Source organism: Atractosteus spatula, chromosome 24 (genome assembly GCF_055471065.1).
Source record: "Atractosteus spatula isolate fAtrSpa1 chromosome 24, fAtrSpa1.hap1, whole genome shotgun sequence".
Taxonomy (NCBI): Eukaryota; Metazoa; Chordata; class Actinopteri; order Semionotiformes; family Lepisosteidae; genus Atractosteus; species Atractosteus spatula.
The window spans coordinates 14,484,078-14,508,063 of record NC_142729.1 but is presented as its reverse complement, the minus strand read 5'-3'; the positions used below and the strand labels follow the sequence as shown (position 1 = coordinate 14,508,063).

The 23,986-nt window shown below is 54.3% G+C and overlaps 1 protein-coding gene across 10 annotated transcripts in view; it reads right to left on the bottom strand.

Moving 5' to 3' along the window:
- The window catches only part of LOC148815968 (EH domain-binding protein 1-like protein 1), a 63,082-nt gene extending 40,057 nt beyond the window's left edge, over nt 1-23,025 (bottom strand). For 6 of the 10 annotated variants that reach the window (XM_088904824.1, XM_088904827.1, XM_088904832.1 and 3 more), the window contains exons 1-7: nt 22,069-23,025; nt 8,759-8,816; nt 7,737-7,832; nt 6,631-6,684; nt 3,567-3,745; nt 3,241-3,380; nt 933-998 (exon numbers count right to left, since the gene is read on the bottom strand). In XM_088904824.1, the coding sequence (XP_088760950.1) occupies nt 933-998; nt 3,241-3,380; nt 3,567-3,745; nt 6,631-6,684; nt 7,737-7,832; nt 8,759-8,816; nt 22,069-22,172 (697 nt within the window). In that variant the 5' untranslated portion in view covers nt 22,173-23,025. The remainder of the gene's footprint in view (nt 1-932; nt 999-3,240; nt 3,381-3,566; nt 3,746-6,630; nt 6,685-7,736; nt 7,833-8,758; nt 8,817-22,068) is intronic. The other 4 variants (XM_088904825.1, XM_088904826.1, XM_088904831.1 and 1 more) reach the window with 2 other exon arrangements.
- Nucleotides 23,026-23,986: the final 961 nt, after the last annotated feature.

The following is a 23,986-nucleotide window of genomic DNA, read 5'->3' as shown; positions in this document are numbered from 1 at the left end:
GTAGGAGAGAGAGGAGTAGGAGAGAGAGGAGTGGGAGAGAGAGAGGAGTGGGAGAGAGAGACAGGGAGAGAGAGGAGTAGGAGAGAGAGGAGTGGGAGAGAGAGAGGAGTGGGAGAGATGGAGGCACAGAGAGACAGAAAAAGGCCAGAGAGAGGAGAGAGAGAGAGAAGCAGGTTGAAGAAGCGTCTCTCTAACAGTCTCTTCCACACAGGGCAGAGCACCCCACTGCGCTCTGGGGACCCCGGTCACCCCAAACCCTACAGGGGGCACACACACACCTCCCTCCTGCAGCGGGGGTACAGCAGGGGGCAGGGAGAGGAGACGCCAACCCCAAAGACTGTTACAGGGGTACAGCGGGGGTACAGCAGGAGGCAGGGAGAGGAGACGCCACCCCCAAAGACTGTTACAGGGGTACAGCGGTGGGTACAGCAGGGGGCAGGGAGAGGAGAGACACTACAGAGAGACGCCACCCCCAAAGAGTGTTACAGGGGTACAGTGGGGGTACAGCAGGGGGCAGGGAGAGGAGACGCCAACCCCAAAGACTGTTACAGGGGTACAGCGGGGGTACAGCAGGGGGCAGGGAGAGGAGAGACACTACAGAGAGACGCCACCCCCAAAGAGTGTTACAGGGGTACAGTGGGGGTACAGCAGGGGGCAGGGAGAGGAGACGCCACCCCGAAAGAGTGTTACAGGGGTGCAGTGGAGGTACAGCAGGGGGCAGGGAGAGGAGAGGCACTACAGAGAGACGCCAACCCCAAAGAGTGTTACAGGGGTACAGCGGGGGTACAGCAGGGGGCAGGGAGAGGAGAGGCACTACAGAGAGACGCCACCCCCAAAGAGTGTTACAGGGGTACAGTGGGGGGCTGGCCAGGGAGGTTTTACAGGACACAGCGGGACACAGTGTGGCGGGGGGGGGGGGGATGCTGAGGTACCATTGGGGTGACTGCTCTTAACAATAACTGGGGTCCACTCCTTCTGTCGGGCTGGAGGGAGAGGCGCTGAGAGACGGAGGACAGGAGAAGGGGAGAAGGAGAGGAGGAGGTGAGAGATGGGGAGAGGAGGAGGAGATGTGAGAGAGGAGGAAGACGAGGAAGAGGGGGAGAGGGGGAGGAGGAGGTGAGAGAGGAGGAAGAGGAGGAAGAGGGGGAGGGGGGAGGAGGAGGTGGGAGAGGAGGAGGAGATGTGAGAGAGGAGAAGAGGAGGAAGAGGGGGAGAGGAGAAGGAGGTGGGAGAGGAGGAAGACGAGGAAGAGGGGGAGAGGAGGAAGAGGGGGAGAGGGGGAGGAGGAGATGGGAGAGGAGGAAGACGAGGAAGAGGGGGAGAGGAGGTGGAGAAGTGAGAGAGGAGGAAGAGGAGGAAGAGGGGGAGAGGGGGAGTAGGAGGTGGGAGAGGAGGAAGACGAGGAAGAGGGGGAGGGGGGAGAGGGGGAAGAGGAGGAGAGGCAGCAGAGACAGGGCCGAGTTGGGGGCCAGGAGTTTGGAGGAAAGGAAAGGAGGGCACGTGGGGGTGGGAAAGACAAACAGAGAGCAGGAGTGAGAAAGAGAGAGAGGAAGAGTGAGAGAGGGTGAGGAAGAGTGATGCTACACTGAGGGCAGGCCAGAAGCCTGAGACACTCCAGTTCCACCTTCCTCTGCGCTCCGAAAACAAGATTCTGACTGGCTGGCGGCGGCTGTGCGGTCTCGAGCGTCACCAGAATCCTGAGCTGACCACTCTTCCACTCCCAGGGGGATTCTGGGAAGGGCTGTACGAGGCCGGCTCCAGGTGCACGAGGAGCTCGTTAGGCGCAGCCTCAGCAATTAGCCAGCTGCACCTGACCAGCTGGTGACGGCCAGACCAGGGCTCTGCTCTGCAGCATCCTGGTCACCCGCAGGCTGGCGATGATGTCAGCAACGGATGCGCCTCCGCTCCAATCAGAGCTGAGTCTCCTGCATGGCGCTGCGGTAGGTGAGACGCAGGTAGGAGGAGCCTGTCTTCCCCTTCTGATTTGCCCCGGTCCAGTGACGGGGCAGTACTGTGACTCAGGCCCAGAGAGGGGCAGTAGTGTGACTCAGGCCCAGAGATGGGGAAGTACTGTGATTCAGGCCCAGAGAGGGGCAGTACTGTGACTCAGACCCAGAGAGGGGCAGTACTGTGACTCAGGCCCAGAGAGGGGCAGTAGTGGGACTCAGGCCCAGAGAGGGGCAGTAGAGGAACTCAGGCACAGAGAGGGGCAGTAGTGGGACTCAGGCCCAGAGAGGGGGCAGCAGCAGTGGGACTCAGGCCCAGAGAGGGGCAGCAGTGGGACTCAGACCCAGAGAGGGGCAGCAGTGGGACTCAGGCCCAGAGAGGGGCAGTACTCTGACTCAGACCCAGAGAGGGGCAGTACTCTGACTCAGACCCAGAGAGGGGGCAGCAGCAGTGGGACTCAGGCCCAGAGAGGGGCAGTACTCTGACTCAGACCCAGAGAGGGGCAGTAGTGGGACTCAGGCCCAGAGAGGGGCAGTACTGTGATTCAGGCCCAGAGAGGGGCAGTACTCTGACTCAGGCCCAGAGAGGGGCAGTAGTGGGACTCAGACCCAGAGAGGGGCAGTACTGTGATTCAGGCCCAGAGAGGGGCAGTACTCTGACTCAGGCCCAGAGAGGGGCAGTACTCTGACTCAGACCCAGAGAGGGCCAGTAGTGGAACTCAGACCCAGAGAAGGGGCAGCAGTGGGACTCAGACCCAGAGAGGGGCAGTACTGTGATTCAGGCCCAGAGAGGGGCAGTACTCTGACTCAGGCCCAGAGAGGGGCAGTACTCTGACTCAGACCCAGAGAGGGGCAGTAGTGGGACTCAGGCCCAGAGAGGGGCAGTACTCTGACTCAGGCCCAGAGAGGGGCAGTAGTGGGACTCAGGCCCAGAGAGGGGCAGTACTCTGACTCAGACCCAGAGAGGGGCAGTAGTGGGACTCAGGCCCAGAGAGGGGCAGTACTCTGACTCAGGCCCAGAGAGGGGCAGTACTCTGACTCAGACCCAGAGAGGGGCAGCAGCAGTGGGACTCAGGCCCAGAGAGGGGCAGTAGTGGGACTCAGACCCAGAGAGGGGCAGTACTCTGACTCAGACCCAGAGAGGGGCAGTACTGTGACTCAGGCCCAGAGAGGGGGCAGCAGTGGGACTCAGGCCCAGAGAGGGGGCAGCAGTAGTGGGACTCAGGCCCAGAGAGGGGCAGCAGCAGTGGGACAGAGCAGTAACAGCACAGGGGACCAGCAGGGCAGTCAGTACCGATGGCGGCGGCAGTCAGACTGGCCCCGACGCTCGATCTCCTCTCCTCCTCCTCGTCACTGTCGGCGAAGTCGTCCAGGTTGCCGATATCAGCGGGCTTGACGCTCATCAGGCTGGCCAGACTCTGCATGTCCTCGTCCCTGCGGGAGAAGAACACCCACACATCACATGCAGGGGCGCCCGTCGTCTGGATGCTGCACGTCACTCTGAAAGGCGCTATACCATATCTGATGAAGTGTATTACCGTCCTGCCCCGCCGCGCGGACCCCCCCCTCCCCCCCTGCCCGCCCGTCCGTCCGTCCGTCCGCGGCCGGCGGGAGACTCACGTGGCCTTGCCCTCCTTCAGGAAGACGCAGGACAGGGAGAGCTTCAGCGTGGCCTCCACCACCTTCACGGACAGCGGCTTGAGCTTCAGCGTGAGGTCGGTCTGGGTGGGGAGGGCGCTGGCGTACTTCTTCATGTTGACGTCCACCGACGCCAGCACCTTGCGGTGCCCCTTGGACTCCTGCGGGAGAGGTCACGGGGGTGACGGTCAGAAGAACACGCCGTTTTTAGGGCCCAGTGTGAGAGTACAGGCCCAGAGTGACACTACAGGCCCAGTGTGAGAGTACAGGCCCAGAGTGACACTACAGGCCCAGTGTGAGAGTACAGGCCCAGTGTGACACTACAGGCCCAGTGTAAGAGTACAGGCCCAGAGTGACACTACAGGCCCAGTGTGACACTACAGGCCCAGTGTAAGAGTACAGGCCCAGAGTGACACTACAGGCCCAGTGTGAGAGTACAGGCCCAGTGTGACACTACAGGCCCAGTGTAAGAGTACAGGCCCAGAGTGACACTACAGGCCCAGTGTGACACTACAGGCCCAGTGTGACACTACAGGCCCTGAGTGACACTACAGGCCCAGTGTGAGAGTACAGGCCCAGTGTGACACTACAGGCCCAGAGTGAGAGTACAGGCCCAGTGTGACACTACAGGCCCATTGTGAGAGTACAGGCCCTGAGTGACACTACAGGCCCAGTGTGAGAGTACAGGTCCAGTGTGACACTACAGGCCCAGTGTGAGAGTACAGGCCCAGTGTGAGAGTACAGGCCCTGAGTGACACTACAGGCCCAGTGTGAGAGTACAGGCCCTGAGTGACACTACAGGCCCAGTGTAAGAGTACAGGCCCAGAGTGAGAGTACAGGCCCAGTATAAGAGTACAGGCCCAGAGTGACACTACAGGCCCAGTGTGAGAGTACAGGCCCAGTGTGACACTACAGGCCCAGTGTGAGAGTACAGGCCCAGAGTGACACTACAGGCCCAGTGTAAGAGTACAGGCCCAGAGTGAGAGTACAGGCCCAGTGTAAGAGTACAGGCCCAGAGTGAGAGTACAGGCCCAGAGTGACACTACAGGCCCAGTGTGAGAGTACAGGCCCAGTGTGACACTACAGGCCCAGTGTGAGAGTACAGGCCCAGTGTGACACTACAGGCCCAGTGTGACACTACAGGCCCTGAGTGACACTACAGGCCCAGTGTGAGAGTACAGGCCCAGTGTGACACTACAGGCCCAGAGTGAGAGTACAGGCCCAGTGTGACACTACAGGCCCATTGTGAGAGTACAGGCCCTGAGTGACACTACAGGCCCAGTGTGAGAGTACAGGTCCAGTGTGACACTACAGGCCCAGTGTGAGAGTACAGGCCCAGTGTGAGAGTACAGGCCCTGAGTGACACTACAGGCCCAGTGTGAGAGTACAGGCCCTGAGTGACACTACAGGCCCAGTGTAAGAGTACAGGCCCAGAGTGAGAGTACAGGCCCAGTATAAGAGTACAGGCCCAGAGTGACACTACAGGCCCAGTGTGAGAGTACAGGCCCAGTGTGACACTACAGGCCCAGTGTGAGAGTACAGGCCCAGAGTGACACTACAGGCCCAGTGTAAGAGTACAGGCCCAGAGTGAGAGTACAGGCCCAGTGTAAGAGTACAGGCCCAGAGTGAGAGTACAGGCCCAGAGTGACACTACAGGCCCAGTGTGAGAGTACAGGCCCAGTGTGACACTACAGGCCCAGTGTGAGAGTACAGGCCCTGAGTGACACTACAGGCCCAGTGTGAGAGTACAGGCCCAGTGTGACACTACAGGCCCAGAGTGAGAGTACAGGCCCAGTGTGACACTACAGGCCCAGTGTGAGAGTACAGGCCCTGAGTGACACTACAGGCCCAGTGTGAGAGTACAGGTCCAGTGTGACACTACAGGCCCAGTGTGAGAGTACAGGCCCAGTGTGAGAGTACAGGCCCAGTGTGACACTACAAGCCCAGTGTGAGAGTACAGGCCCTGAGTGACACTACAGGCCCAGTGTGAGAGTACAGGCCCTGAGTGACACTACAGGCCCAGTGTAAGAGTACAGGCCCAGAGTGAGAGTACAGGCCCAGTATAAGAGTACAGGCCCAGAGTGACACTACAGGCCCAGAGTGAGAGTACAGGCCCAGAGTGACACTACAGGCCCAGTGTGAGAGTACAGGCCCAGTGTGACACTACAGGCCCAGTGTGAGAGTACAGGCCCAGAGTGACACTACAGGCCCAATGTGAGAGTACAGGCCCAGAGTGACACTACAGGCCCAGTGTGAGAGTACAGGCCCAGTGTGAGAGTACAGGCCCTGAGTGACACTACACAGGCCCAGGCCCAGTGTGACACAGGCCCAGTGTGAGAGTACAGGCCCTGAGTGACACTACAGGCCCAGTGTGAGAGTACAGGTCCAGTGTGACACTACAGGCCCAGAGTGAGAGTACAGGCCCAGTGTGACACTACAGGCCCAGTGTGAGAGTACAGGCCCAGTGTGACACTACAAGCCCAGTGTGAGAGTACAGGCCCAGAGTGACACTACAGGCCCAGTGTGAGAGTACAGGCCCAGTGTGAGAGTACAGGCCCTGAGTGACACTACAGGCCCAGTGTGAGAGTACAGGCCCAGTGTGACACTACAGGCCCAGAGTGAGAGTACAGGCCCAGTGTGACACTACAGGCCCAGTGTGAGAGTACAGGCCCAGTGTGACACTACAAGCCCAGTGTGAGAGTACAGGCCCTGAGTGACACTACAGGCCCAGTGTGAGAGTACAGGCCCAGTGTAAGAGTACAGGCCCAGTGTGAGAGTACAGGCCCTGAGTGACACTACAGGCCCAGTGTGAGAGTACAGGCCCTGAGTGACACTACAGGCCCAGAGTGAGAGTACAGGCCCAGAGTGACACTACAGGCCCAGAGTGAGAGTACAGGTCAACAATATCTGCATCATTTACTAGATATCTGTCAATGATTTCTAACCTGGGTCTATACTGGACAGCACAGGCCTTTCCAACCTCTGTTGAAAGCAGGAAACAGTGGACATCAGGAGTAAATATGGCGACTAAGGCCAACCAACTCACATTCTCAATGACGAAGGTCCAGTCCTTGTCCTCAAACTCTTCGGCATGAGGGTCCTGCAGGAGAGGGATCGATACGCACACCGTCACTACAGGCCAGGGTGCGAGAACCGACCCAGAGTCGACAGGCACTGTTCAGGCCTGTGGCCTCTTGTAACTGTGAACAGCAGCCTGCAATGACTGTACCCCTTTCCACCCTACGGCAGTGTGTCTCCTTAACAGCTAACTGCAGTGCTTTAGAATTCAATTCACCTCTGCACTTTTTGAAAGGACTACCAAGTTTATTTATTGTTCTCTACAGTGTATTTACGGTTCTGGTTGTTGTTATTTATTATGTCTGAAATGTCCTGTCTACATTGTGTGGTGCTGCCTGCTGTACCGTGCATTTCCCGAGAGAGCAGTGCAAATACGCATGCTAATGTATATCTACAATAACCTCCTCAAATCTCTGCTCTATAGTATGTGCATACCTCTTTGTATATAGTAATTGTACAGTGTATAGTACGTATGTAACTCTGTGTATGTAGTAATAGAGGTGTGTACAGTATAGTATATGTGTATTCAGTCCCTTTGGCCTGTCTGAACAGGGCCTTGCTCTGTCATCATGATCATTCCCCCTCTAACCCATTCCAGAGCAGTGATGTCTTGATCTTTAACACACGGGCCAAAATGTTGCCAAAAATCAGGCGGTGAGACCGCATTGTAAACTTCCCTCGATTTACATTCCATAGTACCCCTCTGGCGCTGTGGTTCTTGCAGCACTGGGGCCCTGGGTTCAATTCCAGAGCTGGGGGTGCTGTCTGCGTGGAGTTTGCATGTTCTCCCCATGTTTGCATGGGTTTCCTCCCACAGTCCAAAGACGTGCTCGGGAGGTTAATTGGCTTCTGGGAAAACTGGCCCCGGTCTGAGTGCGAGTGTCTGTGTCTGTGTGCGTCCTGTGATGGACTGGCGTCCCACCCAGGGTGTACCCTGCCTTCTGCCTGTTGCTTGCTGGGATAGGCTCCGGCTTCCCTGTCATCTTGAGGCTAGAAAATGGATAAATGGATCTACCCTTCTGCTCTTCGACACTAATGCAGCTGTGCCCACTGACCCAGGCAAGGGAGGGCTACCTTATAGAGTGTGACGGTGATGTCCACGTTTTCCGGTACGGGCCACACCACCATCCCGCGGTACGGGTTCTTAATGCCCGGCTGCCATCCATGGGGCTGGAACAAAAAGAGAAGCCAGGTGACCCCCCGTCCCCCAATCGCCATTCTGAAAGTGCAGCAGCAGTGCCTCGTGGGTAACCCCTCATCCGCCAATCGCCATTCTGAATCAACAGCAGCAGTGTCTCGTGGGTAACCCCTCGTCTGCCAATCGCCATTCTGAATCAACAGCAGCAGTGTCTCGTGGGTAACCCCTCGTCCGCCAATCGCCATTCTGAATGAGGAGCAGCAGTGTCTCGTGGGTAACCCCCCGTCCGCCAATCGCCATTCTGCATGAGCAGCAGCAGTGTCTCGTGGGTAACCCCCCATCCCCCAGTCGCCATTCTACATGAGCGGCAGCAGTGTGTTGTGTGTAACCCTCCCGTCCTCCAATCGCCATTCTGAATCAACAGCAGCAGTGTCTCGTGGGTAACTCCTCGTCCGCCAATCGCCATTCTGAATGAGGAGCAGCAGTGTCTCGTGGGTAACCCCCCGTCTGCCAATCGCCATTCTGAATGAGGAGCAGCAGTGTCTCGTCGGTTACCCCCCGTCCGCCAGTCGCCATTCTGAATGAGCGGCAGCAGTGTCTTGTGGGTAACCCCCCATCCGCCAGTCGCCATTCTGAATGAGCGGCAACAGTGTCTTGTGGGTAACCCCCCATCCGCCAGTCGCCATTCTGAATGAGCAGCAGCAGTGTCTCGTGGGTAACCGCCAATCACCCGGATGAGCAGTGCCAAAGCACTTGCCCTGTTTACGCCCAAAATAAAAAATATATCTAGAGACCGACAAAAATATGTTCAATTCGCATTTCTGTCGAGTCAAGAGTCCTGGTCTAGTCCCTGCCTTGCGCCTGTTGCCTGCTGGGATAGACTCTGGCTCCCCCCCCCCCGTGACCCGGGACAGGAAGGACCAAGTTAGAAAACGGGTGGATGGATGAAATACTCTACCTTCGAGCAGATGCGCCTGTTTCTCCGGGTCCAGACCACCTTCAGCTTGTCCGGCTGCCTGTGAAGAGGGGAAGCAGGGAGAGAGAACGTGAGATTTCAAGGTTGAGGTCGGACACTGCTCTGCATTCGATAATCCACCCCAAGTAATCTTCTCCCCCCAAAGGGGATCTGGCCTGTCTGCGCAGGAACCAGAGTTTGGTCCTCTCCCAGGGGCCAGAGCACATCGGTCTCTGTAATTGTTCAGAGAGCTGCTATTACAAGACCAGCCCTGGAGGGGGCGCTACAGTACACTGAAGGCTAATCTGCCGTCGACAGTAGTGCTGGTGCACCGTGGTCCAGTTGTGCCGACTGAAGTATTCGGGGGTAAAGTACAGCACCTTTATCACACAGACAACAGCTGTGAGCCATCACGCCTTTATCGATTCTAAGACCTCACATGGCAAGCTGATCAACCAGTCTGCATTTATTTCTAGTTGAAAATCCTTGTCTAGTCACCCATTCCCTGGGTTCCTCCCATATCCTGTAGCTATTATTAAGAGAGTTATGAGTATCCATTAAATCTCCCTCCTCTTGGTAGGGGTGACGCAGTGGCTTGATTATGAAACTACTCTAGTAAAGGCAGGAAACCTTTGATATAGCTGGGCTGGACTGCAGAAACAGGGCCAGAAACTCCTCCAGAAACAGGAGCTAAAGTCCACTCAACCTGCAGTCCTCTAGAGACAAGCGCTAAAGTCCACTCAACCTGCAGCCCTTTAGAAACAAGAGCTAAAGTCCACTCCTCCAGTCTTTATTGAGTGTAAAGGCTTTCTTGGAAAATGGAAAAAGCTCTAGACTGTGTAGTGGGATCACAGAAGTGCAGACTAGGATGGATGCTGGTGGATGCTGCACACTGCTGGGGGTGGAGGGGATCCCCATTACCTGTAAAGCACTTTGAGTGGAGTGTCCAGAAAAGCACTATATAAGTGTAAGCAATTATTATTATTAGGACAACGCAGACCGGGCACACACACAGACACACACAGTGACACACAAACACACAATCACATAGTCACACAGTCACACACAGACACACACTGTGACACACACAGTCCCACACAAGATTCGAAACAGTGACACACACAGTGACACACAAACACACAATCACAGTCACACACAGACACATACAGTGACACACAATCACACAGTCACACACAGACGCACTGTCACCGTCACACAGTCAAACACAGACACACACTGTCACACAGTCACACACAGTCACACAGACATAGTCACACAGACACACAGTCACTCAGACACACACAGACACACACAGTCACACACATAGACAAACACACGTACACACACTGTCACACACACACACAGACACAGTCACACACACAGACACACAGAGACACTCAGACACACAGACAAACACAAACACACATACACGCACTGTCACACACACAGATACACAGACAAACACACGTAGACACACAGTCACACATAGACACAGAGCCACACAGAGTCACTCAGACACACAGACACACAGACACACAATCACACATAGACACAGATCCACCAGGCCTGTTGGACGGCCATGCCTGACCCATGTGTATGAAAGATAAAAAAATTATGTGCACACACACACACTTGTCTGTTCAGGGGACACAGAGTGACTAACACACAGGTCCAGCACATGGGGCTGTCAGTACAGGCCAGGGTGGCCTGGATGAGACAGGGAGGTAATTTTAGGCAGAGGCAGTAATGCGGATCTTGTGACAGCAGATCTGAAACCGCCCCAGGGTGGGGGCGTGCGTGGGGGGAGGAGGGGAGTGGGGGAGGGGGGGGGTGCGGGCAGAGGAAAGAGGAACTTTGCCTCTCGTCCTGCTGGTACAGAAGGAGACGGGGGTGGAAGAACCTCAATGTGGACGGACAGGCAGGCGGCAGGATCTCAGAGGACCGAACCAGGACCGAAGAGACTGAGTCCCTTCGACGGCGTGATCTGGACCTTTTTTGTGACTTCCTGCACAGAGTCTTCAGGTTTTTGGTCCTTTGCAGGACTAATTAATTATCCATTTAATCGTTAACACTTCTCATCAGGCTTCATGGTATAACAAATGTGACCAGACCTTTAAGCAGGTCAATGTCTGAAGCAATCAGCTGTCGAAGACCTTAAAATCCTATAGATTGGAAGTCTACTTAAGAAAGTTTACTGTAAGGCACTTTGAGAAGCTACTTTTAAAGACACTGCATAACATATTGTCCCTCTTCCCCGCACACTGTGTGTTTCAATCATTTTTTATACAAGTTGTTCGAAAAACAAATTTCCCTCCTGATGAATTGATCCTTTCACAAAAAAGCAATTCACACCCTGAGAGATCTGTCTACAGTATAGAGACACTCAGCAGGTACAGATCACACACCGAGAGACCTGTCTACAGTATAGAGACACACAGCAGGTACAGATCACACACCGAGAGACCTGTCTACAGTATAGAGACACACAGCAGGTACAGATCACACACCGAGAGATCTGTCTACAGTACAGAGACACACAGCAGGTACAGATCACACACTGAGAGACTTGTCTACAGTACAGAGACACACAGCAGGTACAGATCAGACACTGAGAGACCTGTCTACAGTATAGAGACACGCAGCAGGTACAGATCAGACACCGAGAGACCTGTCTACAGTATAGAGACACGCAGCAGGTACAGATCAGACACTGAGAGACCTGTCTACAGTATAGAGACACGCAGCAGGTACAGATCAGACACTGAGAGACCTGTCTACAGTATAGAGACACGCAGCAGGTACAGATCAGACACTGAGAGACCTGTCTACAGTATAGAGACACGCAGCAGGTACAGATCACACACTGAGAGACCTGTCTACAGTATAGAGACACGCAGCAGGTACAGATCACACACTGAGAGACCTGTCTACAGTACAGAGACACACAGCAGGTACAGATCAGACACTGAGAGACCTGTCTACAGTATAGAAACACTCAGCAGGTAGAGTTCACACCCTGAGAGACCTGTCTACAGTATAGAGACACCCAGCAGGTACAGATCACACACTGAGAGACCTGTCTACAGTATAGAGACACACAGCAGGTACAGATCACACACTGAGAGACCTGTCTACAGTATAGAGACACACAGCAGGTACAGATCAGACACTGAGAGACCTGTCTACAGTATAGAGACACACAGCAGGTACAGATCAGACACTGAGAGACCTGTCTACAGTATAGAGACACACAGCAGGTACAGATCACACACTGAGAGACCTGTCTACAGTATAGAGACACACAGCAGGTACAGATCACACACTGAGAGACCTGTCTACAGTATAGAGACACTCAGCAGGTACAGATCAGACACTGAGAGACCTGTCTACAGTATAGAGACACGCAGCAGGTACAGATCAGACACTGAGAGACCTGTCTACAGTATAGAAACACTCAGCAGGTAGAGTTCACACCCTGAGAGACCTGTCTACAGTATAGAGACACCCAGCAGGTACAGATCACACACTGAGAGACCTGTCTACAGTATAGAGACACACAGCAGGTACAGATCACACACTGAGAGACCTGTCTACAGTATAGAGACACACAGCAGGTACAGATCAGACACTGAGAGACCTGTCTACATTATAGAGACACACAGCAGGTACAGATCACACACTGAGAGACCTGTCTACAGTATAGAGACACTCAGCAGGTACAGATCAGACACTGAGAGACCTGTCTACAGTATAGAGACACACAGCAGGTACAGATCAGACACTGAGAGACCTGTCTACAGTATAGAGACACACAGCAGGTACAGATCAGACACTGAGAGATCTGTCTACAGTATAGAGACACCCAGCAGGTACAGATCAGACACTGAGAGACCTGTCTACAGTACAGAGACACACAGCAGGTACAGATCACACACTGAGAGACCTGTCTACAGTACAGAGACACCCAGCAGGTACAGATCACACACTGAAAGACCTGTCTACAGTATAGAGACACACAGCAGGTACAGATCACACACTGAGAGACCTGTCTACAGTATAGAGACACACAGCAGGTACATATCAGACACTGAGAGACCTGTCTACATTATAGAGACACACAGCAGGTACAGATCACACACTGAGAGACCTGTCTACAGTATAGAGACACACAGCAGGTACAGCTCAGACACTGAGAGACCTGTCTACATTATAGAGACACACAGCAGGTACAGATCACACACTGAGAGACCTGTCTACAGTATAGAGACACACAGCAGGTACAGGTCAGACACTGAGAGACCTGTCTACAGTATAAAGACACCCAGCAGGTACAGATCAGACACTGAGAGACCTGTCTACAGTATAGAGACACACAGCAGGTACAGCTCAGACACTGAGAGACCTGTCTACATTATAGAGACACACAGCAGGTACAGATCACACACTGAGAGACCTGTCTACAGTATAGAGACACACAGCAGGTACAGGTCAGACACTGAGAGACCTGTCTACAGTATAAAGACACCCAGCAGGTACAGATCAGACACTGAGAGACCTGTCTACAGTATAGAGACACACAGCAGGTACAGCTCAGACACTGAGAGACCTGTCTACATTATAGAGACACACAGCAGGTACAGATCAGACACTGAGAGACCTGTCTACAGTATAGAGACACGCAGCAGGTACAGATCAGACCCTGAGAGACCTGTCTACAGTATAGAAACACTCAGCAGGTAGAGTTCACACCCTGAGAGACCTGTCTACAGTATAGAGACACACAGCAGGTACAGATCAGACACTGAGAGACCTGTCTACAGTACAGAGACACCCAGCAGGTACAGATCACACACTGAGAGACCTGTCTACAGTATAGAGACACACAGCAGGTACAGATCACACACTGAGAGACCTGTCTACAGTATAGAGACACACAGCAGGTACAGATCAGACACTGAGAGACCTGTCTACAGTATAGAGACACACAGCAGGTACAGATCACACACTGAGAGACCTGTCTACAGTATAGAGACACCCAGCAGGTACAGATCAGACACTGAGAGACCTGTCTACAGTACAGAGACACACAGCAGGTACAGATCACACACTGAGAGACCTGTCTACAGTACAGAGACACCCAGCAGGTACAGATCACACACTGAAAGACCTGTCTACAGTATAGAGACACACAGCAGGTACAGATCACACACTGAGAGACCTGTCTACAGTATAGAGACACACAGCAGGTACATATCAGACACTGAGAGACCTGTCTACATTATAGAGACACACAGCAGGTACAGATCACACACTGAGAGACCTGTCTACAGTATAGAGACACACAGCAGGTACAGCTCAGACACTGAGAGACCTGTCTACATTATAGAGACACACAGCAGGTACAGATCACACACTGAGAGACCTGTCTACAGTATAGAGACACACAGCAGGTACAGGTCAGACACTGAGAGACCTGTCTACAGTATAAAGACACCCAGCAGGTACAGATCAGACACTGAGAGACCTGTCTACAGTATAGAGACACACAGCAGGTACAGCTCAGACACTGAGAGACCTGTCTACATTATAGAGACACACAGCAGGTACAGATCACACACTGAGAGACCTGTCTACAGTATAGAGACACACAGCAGGTACAGGTCAGACACTGAGAGACCTGTCTACAGTATAGAGACACGCAGCAGGTACAGATCACACACTGAGAGACCTGTCTACAGTATAGAGACACACAGCAGGTACAGATCACACACTGAGAGACCTGTCTACAGTATAGAGACACACAGCAGGTACAGATCAGACACTGAGAGACCTGTCTACATTATAGAGACACACAGCAGGTACAGATCACACACTGAGAGACCTGTCTACAGTATAGAGACACTCAGCAGGTACAGATCAGACACTGAGAGACCTGTCTACAGTATAGAGACACACAGCAGGTACAGATCAGACACTGAGAGACCTGTCTACAGTATAGAGACACACAGCAGGTACAGATCAGACACTGAGAGATCTGTCTACAGTATAGAGACACACAGCAGGTACAGGTCAGACACTGAGAGACCTGTCTACAGTATAGAGACACCCAGCAGGTACAGATCAGACACTGAGAGACCTGTCTACAGTACAGAGACACACAGCAGGTACAGATCACACACTGAGAGACCTGTCTACAGTATAGAGACACACAGCAGGTACAGATCAGACACTGAGAGACCTGTCTACAGTATAGAGACACACAGCAGGTACAGATCAGACACTGAGAGACCTGTCTACAGTATAGAGACACACAGCAGGTACAGATCAGACACTGAGAGATCTGTCTACAGTATAGAGACACACAGCAGGTACAGGTCAGACACTGAGAGACCTGTCTACAGTATAGAGACACCCAGCAGGTACAGATCAGACACTGAGAGACCTGTCTACAGTACAGAGACACACAGCAGGTACAGATCACACACTGAGAGACCTGTCTACAGTATAGAGACACACAGCAGGTACAGATCACACACTGAGAGACCTGTCTACAGTATAGAGACACACAGCAGGTACAGATCACACACTGAGAGACCTGTCTACAGTATAGAGACACACAGCAGGTACAGATCAGACACTGAGAGACCTGTCTACATTATAGAGACACCCAGCAGGTACAGATCACACACTGAGAGACCTGTCTACAGTATAGAGACACTCAGCAGGTACAGATCACACACTGAGAGACCTGTCTACAGTATAGAGACACACAGCAGGTACAGATCACACACTGAGAGACCTGTCTACAGTATAGAGACACTCAGCAGGTACAGATCAGACACTGAGAGACCTGTCTACAGTATAGAGACACACAGCAGGTACAGATCACACACTGAGAGACCTGTCTACAGTATAGAGACACTCAGCAGGTACAGATCACACACTGAGAGACCTGTCTACAGTACAGAGACACGCAGCAGGTACAGATCAGACACTGAGAGACCTGTCTACAGTATAGAGACACTCAGCAGGTACAGATCACACACTGAGAGACCTGTCTACAGTATAGAGACACACAGCAGGTACAGCTCAGACACTGAGAGACCTGTCTACATTATAGAGACACACAGCAGGTACAGATCACACACTGAGAGACCTGTCTACAGTATAGAGACACACAGCAGGTACAGGTCAGACACTGAGAGACCTGTCTACAGTATAAAGACACCCAGCAGGTACAGATCAGACACTGAGAGACCTGTCTACATTATAGAGACACACAGCAGGTACAGATCAGACACTGAGAGACCTGTCTACAGTATAGAGACACGCAGCAGGTACAGATCACACACTGAAAGACCTGTCTACAGTATAGAGACACACAGCAGGTAGAGTTCACACCCTGAGAGACCTGTCTACAGTACAGAGACACACAGCAGGTACAGATCAGACACTGAGAGACCTGTCTACAGTATAGAGACACACAGCAGGTACAGATCACACACTGAGAGACCTGTCTACAGTATAGAGACACACAGCAGGTACAGGTCAGACACTGAGAGACCTGTCTACAGTATAGAGACACCCAGCAGGTACAGATCACACACTGAAAGATCTGTCTACAGTATAGAGACACACAGCAGGTACAGATCACACACTGAGAGACCTGTCTACAGTATAGAGACACACAGCAGGTACAGATCACACACTGAGAGACCTGTCTACAGTACAGAGACACACAGTGCAGACAATAGTACAGGTACAGCTGGGTCCTGACATCATTACAAATCTGCACTCCTGACACCTGATCACCGCAGGGGGAGAAGGAGGGCAGGCTCTCTCTGGCAACGGACTGAGTCATGTCTGGAGCGGCTCGGATCTCGCCCTTATTTACCACACAGGCGTCTGCGCAGGGCGTGGCCACCTCCTGAGTCAACAGAACCGCGCACCTCATCGTTCCAGTGTGCCACCGAGAAACTCCCTGCAACAGTTTTCAAGTAACAGTCAGACGCAGATCTTAAGGGACGCACCGCGCACGTAAGAGACCGGTTTTTTGCCTGCGATTATAATGACAGCCATAGACACATGTTCAGGCTTGGATTTCAAAGGTGCAGATCGCTGACTAACTCGTACGGGGTATCTATTTCAGCTTGTTTCTGACTTTGCTACTGGGGGACACAGCTGAGGCCTCTGGGGTCCTGGGTTTGTTTCAGTCCTGCTGTGGGGAGCCTGCATGTTATCCCAATGCCCCATGTTTTGCCTCGCGTTTGCAATTTGCCTGAGCGCGTGCTCTGCTTTCCTCCCGTCCCGCAAAGACGTGGGGCCCTTCTGACGGGTACCCCAGGGGTTCATCCTCTGCGAAAGGGGTCGGCAATCCTAGTCCCAGAGGGCCGGTGCGGGTTTTCGTTCTCACTCGGCTCCTAACGGGACCCATCGGCTCATTATTGGCTTAACGAGGCTCCCAGGTCTTTTAGCTGCTGCTCCCCCTTGGAGAGACCTAGAGAATCTGCAGACACAGCGCCCCCTCCAGGACGAGGACAGGACGGCCCAGTCTCGGGCACAGAAGACAAAATCAAAATCAAACACCCACAAGGGGACAGAAGTGTCAAACACAGGTTCTGATCCCAGGAACAGAAGCTGCTTCTTAACACAAAGACCCTGGGGGTCTCCATCATCTCGCATCCGTCATCGGGCTCCTGGGCTGTCTCCTTCAGGAAGACGGGTTCGCTGTCCACAGGGTCCGCAGTGTCCACAGTGTCCACAACATCCACAGTGTCCACAGTGTCCACAACATCCACAGCGTCCACAGTGTACACAGGGTCTGCAGTGTCCACAGTGTCCACAACATCCACAGCATCCACGGCGTCCACAGTGTCCACAACATCCACAGCGTCCACAGTGTACACAGGGTCCGCAGTGTCTGCAGCGTCCACAACATCCACAGCATCCACAGTGTCCACAACATCCACAGCGTCCACAGTGTCCACAGCATCCACAGCGTCCACAGTGTACACAGGGTCCGCAGTGTCTGCAGCGTCCACAACATCCACAGCATCCATAGTGTCCACAGTGTCCACAACATCCACAGCATCCATTGTGTCCACAGTGTCCACAACATCCACAGTGTCCACAACATCCACAGCATCCATAGTGTCCACAGTGTCCACAACATCCACAGTGTCCACAACATCCTATAGTGTCCACAGGGTCCGCAGTGTCCACAGCGTCCACAACATCCACAGCATCCACGGCGTCCACAGTGTCCACAACATCCATAGTGTCCACAGTGTCCGCAATATCCACAGTGTCCACAGCATCTATGGCGTCCACAGTGTCCGCAATATACATAGCGTCCAAAGGGTCCGCAGTGTCCACAGCGTCCATAGCATCCACGGCGTTGGGTTGGAGAGCTTGGACACCAGTTCACGCCGGGCCAGGGCGGCGGCGGTCCGGTCCGGTTCTGGAAATGTACAGGCTGGGTTCCTAGTTTTCTCGAGTTCTCCCGAATCTTGAAGGGCACACGTCCGCCCGGGCACAGAGTTGGCGGGCAATCACAAAAAGAAGTAGGGCAGGAGAGATCAAAGCTGGAAATGTGGCTGTGGCTCTTGATGTGGGATCACTCCCAGCTCGTTCAGTGGCTGAGGAGCTCTATTGGCAGGATCACTGAATTATAAGGCAGAAACGATCAGATACACAGTTACGAACACTTAGAACACCAACGTACAGTATTCTGAGAGAGGTTCGCTTTCTGCTCCTCGGGCCGTGACAGGAGATCACACGCTGGGCTGAAGATCTAGTGAGTTTCCTCCCCCAGTAGCAGCTGGGCTGATTCTGGCAGGTGTGGGAATTTCCGGGATCGGATGTGTTATTTTAGGGAAGAATGTCTGTCTCTTCCCAGAGTGTTTCTCACAGGGCAGCAGAAAGTGCATCTCTTGACTTTGCTTCTCCCTGCTGCCTGTGAGACTGTGGTCTGTCCTCTCTGGACAGACAGGTCTGCCTGTGTCCAGTTTCTATGGCCAGGCTGTGGCCACTGAGCCTGTCCTCTCTGGACAGTCAGGTCTGCCTGTGTCCAGTGTGTGTGTCCAGGCTGTGGTCACTGAGCCTATCCTCTCTGGACAGTCAGGTCTGCCTGTGTCCAGTTTCTATGGCCAGGCTGTGGTCACTGAGCCTATCCTCTCTGGGCAGCCAGGTCTGCCTGTGTCCAGTCTCTATGGCCAGGCTGTGGTCACTGAGCCTGTCCTCTCTGGACATCCAGGTCTGTCTGTGTCCAGTTTCTATGGCCAGGCTGTGGTCACTGAGCCTGTCCTCTCTGGACAGCCAGGTCTGCCTGTGTCCAGTCTCTATGGCCAGGCTGTGGTCACTGAGCCTGTCCTCTCTGGACAGCCAGGTCTGCCTGTGTCCAGTCTCTATGGCCAGGCTGTGGTCACTGAGCCTGTCCTCTCTGGACAGCCAGGTCTGTCTGTGTCCAGTTTCTCTGGCCAGGCTGTGGCCATTGAGCCTGTCCTCTGGACAGCCGGGTCTGCCTGTGTCCAGTTTCTATGGCCAGGCTGTGGTCATTGAGCCTGTCCTCTCTGGACAGCCAGGTCTGCCTGTGTCCAGTTTCTCTGGCCAGGCTGTGGTCACTGAGCCTGTCCTCTCTGGACAGCCAGGTCTGCCTGTGTCCAGTCTCTATGGCCAGGCTGTGGTCACTGAGCCTGTCCTCTCTGGACAGCCAGGTCTGCCTGTGTCCAGTCTCTATGGCCAGGCTGTGGTCACTGAGCCTGTCCTCTCTGGACAGCCAGGTCTGTCTGTGTCCAGTTTCTCTGGCCAGGCTGTGGCCATTGAGCCTGTCCTCTGGACAGCCGGGTCTGCCTGTGTCCAGTTTCTATGGCCAGGCTGTGGTCATTGAGCCTGTCCTCTCTGGACAGTCAGGTCTGCCTGTGTCCAGTTTCTCTGGCCAGGCTGTGGTCACTGAGCCTGTCCTCTCTGGACAGCCAGGTCTGCCTGTGTCCAGTGTCTATGGCCAGGCTGTGGTCACTGAGCCTGTCCTCTCTGGACAGCCAGGTCTGCCTGTGTCCAGTGTCTGTGTCCAGGCTGTGGTCACTGAGCCTGTCCTCTCTGGACAGCCAGGTCTGCCTGTGTCCAGTCTCTATGGCCAGGCTGTGGTCACCCAGCCTGTCCTTCATCAGAGTCAGTTTCTCTTCAATGTCTCTTACCCTGGGCAGATACTCAGCTACTGTGTGCCTTTGTGCTTTCCAGTTTGTGCTGTGTTTGAGAGGAAGCCCTATTCCCAGGGAAGCTCGGAGGAGAACAATGGCAGGAACAGCCGGCTAATTTCGGCTCAAGGGGACGGAGGCCGCACTGCGCGGACGGGCGCTTTTTATAGCCCGAGAATCCCCAGCTCTCCTCTCACGCTCACAGCTCGGCAGGGGACGTGCACCCCTGTAGGACAGAGAGGAGTAAGGACTCCTCCCTAGCCTTCAAAAACTCTTCAGTCCATCTCAGACAAGGAAGAAACAGGTTTAAAAAGGGGGAGGGCTTCTCGATGGGCCCCGCCTCTCTTTCCGACGGTGTGGAGTTTGCATGTGCCCCTGCTGTGAGCTGCTGCATTTTCATTGGTCGCTCGGGGTTGCTCCCACCCATCGCTGTCGCGCCGGCCAGCTTTGATTGGCTGCTCTACCTGCCCTTCACTGGCCTGTGGCCTGCTCCCACCCATCGCTGTCGCGCCGGCGAGCTTTGATTGGCTGCTCCACCTGGCCTTCACTTGCCTGTGGCCAATGAGAGCAGTCCCCTGCCATTCCGCACTCAGATCCCAAGAGTTCTGTCCTACTGGGAGTCTGGCTCCTCCCCTGGACCCTAACGGGCGGGGAAACTCTTGTCTCCTCACAAGAGTCGCACGAGGGCCGGAGCCCTCGCTGCAGAAGGCAACAGCAGACCTGGCTCATGGGCCAATTCGGCCTGCAAAGACACCGCTGAAAAGCCACCCCGAATCTCGTGCTGTCAGCAACGTGGCCCCCAATCTCTGTGGACTTCCTGTGGGATTGACGACACAGCTCTACTTCCTGTTGGAGGCGGACTGACCCACTATCTGGGACACCTCCTTACACTTAGGGAGATCAGATATAAATATAACTATATAATATGCAAACACTATTATCCATTTTCTAACTGCTTTATCCACTACAGGGTAGCGGGGTGACCTATCCCAGCAAGCAACGGGCGCAAGGCGGGGTACACCCTGGGCAGGACGCCAGTCCATCACAGGCCACACACAGACACACCACAGCCTATTTACCGAGAAGCCAATTTACCCGGAGAGAACATGCAAACTCCACCCAGACAGCACCAGGCAGGTTCAGAAACCAAACCCGGGGCCCCAGGACTGCAGGGCAGCAACACTGCACCACTGTGCCAACCCACAGCTGCAAGATTTGTTATGAATCATATTATAGACTATAACATAAAGAAACGCATCTGAAAATGGAGGTTGGACCATCGGCGCTGGGCTAAGGGCAGGACTGCGGTTGTCACCGTTAGCGCCACAACGCTGTCAGTGTGACCTTCTGAGCAAGGAGCTCTCTCAATCAACAGCCAAGCGTAGCTGCTGTTTCACACACCTGAAATATCAGGTCACCGCACTCCTTCGGCGAAACAAAAAAAAAAGCACAGCTTACAACAGAGTAATAGTCTATAAACTAGGAAACACTTATGAGGCCAACTAGGAAGTGGGGAGACAAACCTCAAGTCTGAGAAAGCTTTGAAAGACGACACAAACTAGGTTTTAACGGGACCGGAGTGACTTCGCCGTTGTCGCGGTGGCGAAATGACGTCGGTTTTGTTGTTTTTTTAATTCTTCCGCCCTGCTCCGTTCCTTTCACAGCCGAGCGACCGTCCGAGGGGGGTTAACGGTGCGCAGGCCGGGCTTACACGGGCTTACACACGAATCCTCTCCCGACCGACGCGATATTCGCCGCTGCCGCTGCCGGGGTGGCGCAACAGCAGCAGCCGAGCGACTCAACGCGGAAGTGCGGAACGAACAAGTCGCGCTGTTCGCTTCTTGTGGGGGGGGGGGGGGGGGGAAACTCTTTCAGCCCCAAGGAGGAGAAACGAGAGACCCCCCTCTCCTCCTCCTCCCCAGAGCCGTCACTTCTGGCGAGCTACACCCGTCTCTTATCTTTCGGCTCACACCGGCGGTCCCCTCCCCACGAAGCGCTTAATCGCACGTCCACGGACCTTTCCGCGGGCGGCGGGCAAGGCAACACGCCCCTCTTTCCGAAGGAAACTTCGCCGGCGGCGGGGGGGGCGCGGTCCCGGTCCCCACCACCCCAACTCACCATTTCTTGGTGCACTCGACCATCAGCTCCTGGTAGGACGCCACGAACTGAAACTTGGACGCCTTCTTCCCCACCCTCTGCAGCCGTTTCCACACCGAGCTCATGGCTGGGCTGCTGCTGGTACTGGTGCTGGTGGTGTTTGCGGAGGTTGTCTCCCCGGGGGGGCGGGGGTGGGGTGGTTCCGAAAACAGGAACGAACTACACCAACAGCGCGAAAAATATAATTAAAAAAAAACACACTTGCGGTTTCCGAGCTTCTTAGACCAATGTTTTTTTTTAAAAGCCTCCCCCCTGTCCACCCCGTCCGGGACCGGGGTGTTGGGGGGTAAAACCAAAAAAAAAACACCGGTAACGGGTTCCCTCAGGTCCAGCAGAGTCCGGAGAGGCGCTCACAGGCTCCGGCGGGGGTGGTGGTCCGAGGTGAGGGCATTTTTCGCCGGCTTGCGGGCGGGCTCGGTGGCGGTGGGACGGGACGGGACGGGACTGGACGCTGGTGTGGGTCCGGTGTGTCGCTGGTGCCGGGGTTCGCCCGTGGCCCCGGTTCCATGCCACCCCACCCCCAGCTCCTCTTCACAGAAATCAACCCCCCCCCCCACACACACACACACTTTTCCGCCCCGGAGGGGGGCAGATCCGAGCAGATAGAGAAGTTGCAGAGCTCGGCTTTAATTAATTAAAAGACGCCCCGGAGAGGAACCAACTCCTGCCGGCGAAAGGCGCAGCTCGCTGTCAGTGTCGCTTCCTCACCCGGCCGCCAAGTCCGCGTCGTCTCCAGTAAAACAGTTTTGTTGTTGTTGTCGTTGTCGTCGTTAAAGAACAAGTTCTTCGCTGGTTATAGGAAGGAGTCCCCCCCGGCAGGTCAAACGGCCCGGTCGCGCCACGACCGCGTGTGTCAAGAAACGTTTTCTTTTTTTTTATTCCTCTCTCTCTCTCTCTCCCTTTGCAGATGAGTTAGTTCATCCTCCGCTTGCGACAGTAAAAGACCACAAAAAAAGAACAAGAACACAAAATGGGCCGGTTATTCCTCAACCTGTTGCTGCTGTGGAAGGGGAGGAGGAGGGGGGGGGGAGCGATTTCACGACCCCACGGCCCGCAGGAACCGAGCCGCTCTTGGGGTTTTCTGGAAAGTCTGTTTGAAGACTTGAGCTCCGCCGCTGTGAGCGACTTTGCCTGCGAGGAAGAGAGAGAGGGAGGGAGAGAGAGGGAGAGAGAGGGAGGAGAGACGACATGCAAAGCAGAGACGATGTGACCGGCAGGCAAAGTGCGTTTGGTAATCTCCCGGACTTTGCAGCGGCTCACGCGAAAAACCCGGGACGTTTCGAGCCAGTTTCCCGGGTAGAGAGAAAAAAAGAAGTCCCACCCCCCCACCCGTGAAGGGGACCACGCACGACCCCCGGGGGACAGGTCACACCTCTGAAGAACCACATCGAGCAGCCCCACAGCTTCAATTTGAAAGCGAAAGCGAAGCTTTCAAGACTTGGGCTCTTTGAAGGGTTGTGACTGGTGTGTGGGGGGAAAAAAAAAACAACAACAACAACAACACTTATTTGGGCCAACAACAACAGAAATAAACATACAAACTCGGCCGCTGATGTGTTGACATCGGCCCCCTGCCGCGGTTTTTCACGACACGTGATTTTCTGTATTTCTGTATTTGCCCATATTGCAGACGCCTTCGTCGCTCCCCGTCAATTCCTACATTTTCCCACTGCGCCCAGTCAGTACAGGGGGGTCAGTCCGGCGGGGTGTTCCGTCTATCCGAGCAGGGGGGTGCCCCCGAGTCAAGCTCACCGAACCCAGTGCAAGCCAGTCGGCTCATTGTGCTGCCTTTTCAGTTAAAGATCCAACGCGAGTTCTGTCCCGGTTCGGTGTGTTCGGGTGGTCTGGCGGCAAGAACTCTCCCGAACTCTCTTAACTC